This window comes from Scardinius erythrophthalmus (genome assembly GCF_964197995.2).
Source record: "Scardinius erythrophthalmus genome assembly, chromosome: 11".
Lineage (NCBI taxonomy): Eukaryota > Metazoa > Chordata > Actinopteri > Cypriniformes > Leuciscidae > Scardinius > Scardinius erythrophthalmus.
The window spans coordinates 19,963,040-19,968,788 of NC_138231.1; the positions used below are offsets into that span (position 1 = coordinate 19,963,040).

A 5,749-nucleotide genomic window follows, 5' to 3' on the forward strand; every position below is an offset into this window, starting at 1 on the left:
AATATTGTTGCAGTGTTTTGCTAGTATGTAACATAAAAAAACTGTTTGTAGTATTGATTTCTGTTTTTTTTTTATTTTTTTATTTTAATACAGGAATTATTGTTCATTAGTTACATTTACAAATATCTTAAAATGTATAATGAGCACATCTTCATGATTTCTTTGCTTTAGGAAAACTGCATTTAAGTATTTATAAGAACACAACACGGCTATTAATCACAATATATTCACTTATTTGAAGGAAATAAATCTGAGTTACTAAAAAGTCATTGCAACTATAATATAATAACATCATAGCAATGCAGGTTGCATTTTCATAAAGACATTCATGGAACCATACGACTGAGTAGTTAATACTTATATAAATCAGTATATAATGGATTATGAGCATGCGCATTGAAAAAGCAAATGCATAACTTATAAGTAATTATAAAAATAATATAAATGTGACTATAACTGTTCTTATAATGCAGAATAGGTATTGAGTCTTTATAAATGTATTTATAAAATAGTAATACTTCCTTATAAATAAGTATAAATGGAGCTAGCTATAATTCATTATTAACATGGTCTTCTTAGAAAGTGTTACTAAATAAAAAAAAAATACATTTTTTTTCTCTAATAATGTTTTGACTCAATCCTTACATTTTGATTTAATATTAATAAGAAAAGTTCCCAAAGATAAAAAAAATACATTCAAGATTATTTATTATAAAGACCATAAACTGGATTTGCATGATTAAATCATGTACAGTACATCAATTCCACAATTAATGAAGTAACACAAACACACAAATGTAATCTGTTCATGTAACTTTATTATCATTGAATTAGATTGAGACTACTTAATTTGGTCACTTAAAAACAAAGTGATTTATATAATATTTGAATATATATATTTTGTCATTTGTCACATCACTGAATAATAGTTAGCTAATGAACAGCACTTATTAGCATGCTAAATGCTAAGTCTGCTCCTTAAAAGGAAGGTAGCAAAGACATTGCTTAATTCAAAACTGCATAATACTACTTTTACTGTCATAGAAAGATATGGTACAAAAAGTAAGAGTAATATGTGGTTCTGAATTCAGCCACACTCTTCATGTTCCCATTCTCAGCAAGCAAAAGCTCTACTCTTCATCACAATGGTATTGTTGAACAACTCAGTATCATTGAAACAGTTCTAAATACAAACATAACTAAAGAAGAAACACTTTCCATTCTCGCTTTTCTCTTCTTGCTGAAAAATACAAAAAAATATACATGATTTCAACATTCAACAGTCCCATGCAAAGCAATTGTATCAGCTTTTAAGGGAAGTGAAAATGCTTTCCACATCTTTTGATTATGTAAAAGGAAAAGGAAATACAAGGAACTAAAATGTTAAATTGGGTCACCACTTTGGTCACACTGAAGCAAGAACAACTAAGAACCATATAGGAAAAGTCTCTATCAGGCACTCTCATTATTTTAAAATACATCTGTATTTATAAGTGTCATTTACTAGCAAAGCCATGTATTCACATTGCTTTACCTATGCATTCTAATTTCCCATAAATACATGAAAGCAACAAATTCACAGGAATAAAAGCAAAAAATTAGGGACGTAGCTATACGTGTGACCAGTGCCAGCCCTGTTGAGCCAGCATTTTTACCACATTAACAGATGACTTTTCTCCATTCAAAGAACTATGACACTGGCACAAAAGCCATAGCCATGTACACACTCCAGCTGAACTAGTTGTCACTTCCCCTCTTAATATGGAAAAATAACAATCCCAAAGATACCTAATAAATGGACATGGCAACACTGCAAGAGCGCACTTGGCGAAGCAGCTTTATGAGCATGAGCAAAAACACAGCAGAGCTCAACAGCCAAACACGTTCCTCAAGAGCATGTTTACTTAGAAAAAAATATAGAAAAGTTGTGCCGTGGAATGGAAAAAACTTAAGGTTCAGCACAATGGAATTATCAAATATATTATACATGACTTTATATACTTGCTCACGCGCATATTCTGATTATATGTAGTTAATAGGCTACTGTATGTGTAACTGTAACGGTCACCAGCTGGAGTGCCCTTGAGAGCCACCAGAGGGCACTCCACACCAGACTCTCACGTTCACTCACAGACTACATCTCCCATCATTCTCTGCCTGGACTCATCAGCACTCATTATCACATTCACCTGTATCTCATTATCTTGTTTAGTTCACCCCATATAAGCCTGGTTCACCCCTTCAATCACTGCAAAGTTTTGTTTAGTGTCACACTGCAACTCTGAGCGTTTTCCTGGTTTTCTTGTTTCTTGGTTTTCGGATTTCTTGCTTGTTCCTTGGATTACTCTCTTGCCTCTGACCCCTGCCTGTCTTGTTTTTGTTTTGTTTGGACTGTCTACCTGTGTTTTGACCCATTGCCTGTTTATTGGATTACGTGTCTGGATTTCCCCTTAATAAAGCTGCAATTGGATCTCACCTTCGAGTCTCGGAGGAGTTACGTGACAGTAACGGAATGCTTTCTCTGTGTCCAAATTTGACTGTAACAATAATTAAAAAACTGACACTTCAAACTAACTTAACAAATTAACAACAACAACAAAACAATCTCAACTTTGACAAAAGAAGTAGTCCTTAATAATGTCTAAATATACATATCCAAATGCAAAACAAAACCAAATGCACTATGTCTGAATCCAATGTTCCCAGCAAGGGAATACACAGCCATATTTATATTTATGTATAGGGCTATACCAACGCTATCTCACGACCAATTCGTACGAGTGATAAAAAAGTGGCGAATTCGTATGACCTCACTCGTACGATTTGTCTAAACCCACGTGATGGGTAGGTTTAGGGGCGGGGTCAGGGGTAGGTCATTCGTATGAATTCATACGAATTGGGCAATTTGTAAAATATGTACAATTTAGCAAAAATCGTACAAATTAGCCACCTCGTAGAATTCGTATGAATTGCCGTGAGATCAGGCTGGCTATACAGCCAAAGTGGTTACACAATGGTAATACAGATGATAAATTGCATAATTTACTGCTAAATATTAAATACCATAAAATCCTCTTATGGAGCCAGTATTTATGTCTGTTTTCCCTGGTCCCCCTGACTGGTTCTTGGTTCTCTCTGTCCCACCCCATTTAAAAAATCCAGCAGAGACTGAATCACCTCACTCAAAAAAACATTATTAGTGATATTTATTTTATCTCTAATATTTATGATGATAATTTGTGATGCAACATTTGAAACATACTTTTTGTGTTTGTATTGTGCGTGTGTGTTGTCTTGGGGGAGGCCTAGGGGCCTCAAGAAATCCCTGAGCCTAGGGGCCTGTGTAGACCACATCCAGTATGATGTGGTCCATGGTTTAAGAGGCTGTGTAAAAGAACCACATAAGAATCCTCTACTCAAATAAAAACCAAATCAGACACTGATGAACGGCAAAGGTAAAAAAAAAAAAAAAAAAAAAAAAAAAAAAAAACCAGGTAGGTCTATTAACAGGGATTTTCCTATGATGTTATTATTTTTTTTAAATTATTATATGATCCTTTTAAGTCAAGTCAAGTCACCTTTATTTATATAGCGCTTTTTACAATGCAGATTGTATCAAAGCAGCTTCACAGTGATAACATGAAAATAATACAACAAAGTTTGTTTCTAGAAGAAAACTGCATCATCGTCCACCTTAAGTAAGGCAGATCAATAATATTGTTGAATATTAAATGTCCCCAACTAAGCAAGCCAAAAGCTAAGGCAACATCGTTTAAGAGATGATCCAAATTATGATACATCCTTTAGCTTTGACAGGGTATCTTTAGAAAACAATAATAAACAGTTTTGTGAGGCATATTCTGAAAGCAAATCCATTTATTTAGTGAGCATGCTTACAAAAACAAACCTGTGCAAAGTCTACAAACTTAATGTGGGTTCAAACTCCTCATTCCATCAATCAGCAACATTTCAAAGACGGTCAGTAGCCTCTTGATCTCTTATTTTCAGTGGATCATACTGTACTTTACTTGCTTTGAAAAATTAGACACAATACATAGCGTGTTCTGTGACTTAACGGATATAAAGTCTTTCACATCAGTCTGCAACAGTTCAAACAGCCAGTGGGTGGTCTTGTTCTCCTCTGTAAGGAGGCTCGAGTAGCGGTCTCAAACACCTCCCGAACCCCCTCCTTGGTTTTGGCAGAGCACTCCATGTAGTCACAGGCCCCGATGCGTGCAGCCATTGTGTGCCCGTCCTCTGTTCTCACGGGCTCCTGTTTCATTCTCGACAGCTCGCTCCTTACACTGTGATCGCTTCGCAAGTCTTTCTTATTCGCCACCAAAATGATGGGCACATTAGGACAGAAATGTTTCACCTCTGGCACCCACTTTTCTGGGATGTTTTCCAGAGAGTCCGGGCTGTCCACTGAGAAGCACATGAGAATGACATCAGTGTCCGGATAGGACAGGGGTCTGAGGCGGTCGTAGTCCTCCTGTCCCGCCGTGTCCCATAAAGCCAGCTGGACTCGTTTATTGTCCACTTCAATGTCCGCGACGTAGTTTTCAAAAACGGTGGGCACGTAAACCTCTGGAAATTCATCTTTGCTGAAAACGATTAAAAGACAAGTCTTTCCACATGCCCCGTCCCCAACCACCACCAGCTTTTTACGAATGTTCGCCATAAAGAGTTACACGAACTGAAAGTAGCGGAATAACTAGTAAAACTGTATAGGCGGCAGTGTTTCTGAACATTAAACATGAAGTGTCAGACTTTATAAGCACTCTTTGAGTTCCTAATATAGCAGTCCAATCAGTGTGAGGGAATGCCTCTGACTTCACTCTCTTTCCACATGAGTCAAGTGTTGTCGGGAAAGTTTTTTAACTATTTCATTAGAGGAGTCACCCAAACACAGAGCACTGTGGGATAAACACTACAGTAAAAAATATTGATAGTCATTCTGGGATAATTACCAGTAAAAAAAAAAAAAAAAAAAAGAAAAAAAAAGCTATCTATTCCATTTTTTTCACCATTTTGAATTTTAAGAACTCCCGGCCACAAACACAGACATACATACACACACACACACACACACACACACACACACACACACACACACACACACACACACACACACACACACACACAGAGAGAGAATAGGTGAGACTACACAAGTTGCTCATCTTACATAATTTGTCTAAAAAACAAACAAACAAAAAACACCTCCATCCACAATGGAAAACAAATAAAAACACACACACACACACACACACACACACACAGATCATGTTTGATGCCCCGGTTTGAACAGTGAAAACAGGTTTGAACATAATATAATTATATCAAATTATATCTGGATGAGCTAATTTACTCACACATCCAATTGTTTCTGATATCATGTTTGACTACACGCTGCAAGAAATGCTTTGACTGCATTATTAGAAGATGAAGCCAAAAGGCCAATAACTAGCTTGTTTGGAGGGAAGCAAATTTTCATCAGGGGTGAAAAGATGCGACCCTCCACCAAGTGGTACTCATGAGTCAAATGGTGTCCAGCTCCTCCTCTCTGGACGTCTCATGGGGTGGAGGGAGAGATAGTAGTCGGTGTGGTTGGATATTCTAGCTCCACCCATCAGGCCCAAATTACATTCGATCCTCCTCGCTGAATGACTAATTTGTGCCTGCAGTGCGTAACGAAAACTGTACCCCCCCCAAAAACATACATACTCGCACTGCAAAGTTTTATCAATTA

General features: G+C 36.7%; 1 protein-coding gene across 1 annotated transcript; it reads right to left on the reverse strand.

Annotated features, from left to right (window-relative positions):
- Nucleotides 1–3,567: 3,567 nt before the first annotated feature.
- LOC308698513 (rho-related GTP-binding protein RhoB) lies at nt 3,568–4,801 on the reverse strand. The gene has a single exon (XM_081378625.1). The coding sequence runs from the start codon at nt 4,679–4,681 to the stop codon at nt 4,091–4,093; it is 591 nt and encodes a 196-aa protein (XP_081234751.1). The 5' UTR covers nt 4,682–4,801; the 3' UTR covers nt 3,568–4,090.
- Nucleotides 4,802–5,749: the final 948 nt, after the last annotated feature.

Bases quoted from the DNA above. Each gene is read 5' to 3' on its own strand.
- LOC308698513 (XM_081378625.1), bottom strand. From the start codon at position 4,681: ATGGCGAACATTCGTAAAAAGCTGGTGGTGGTTGGGGACGGGGCATGT.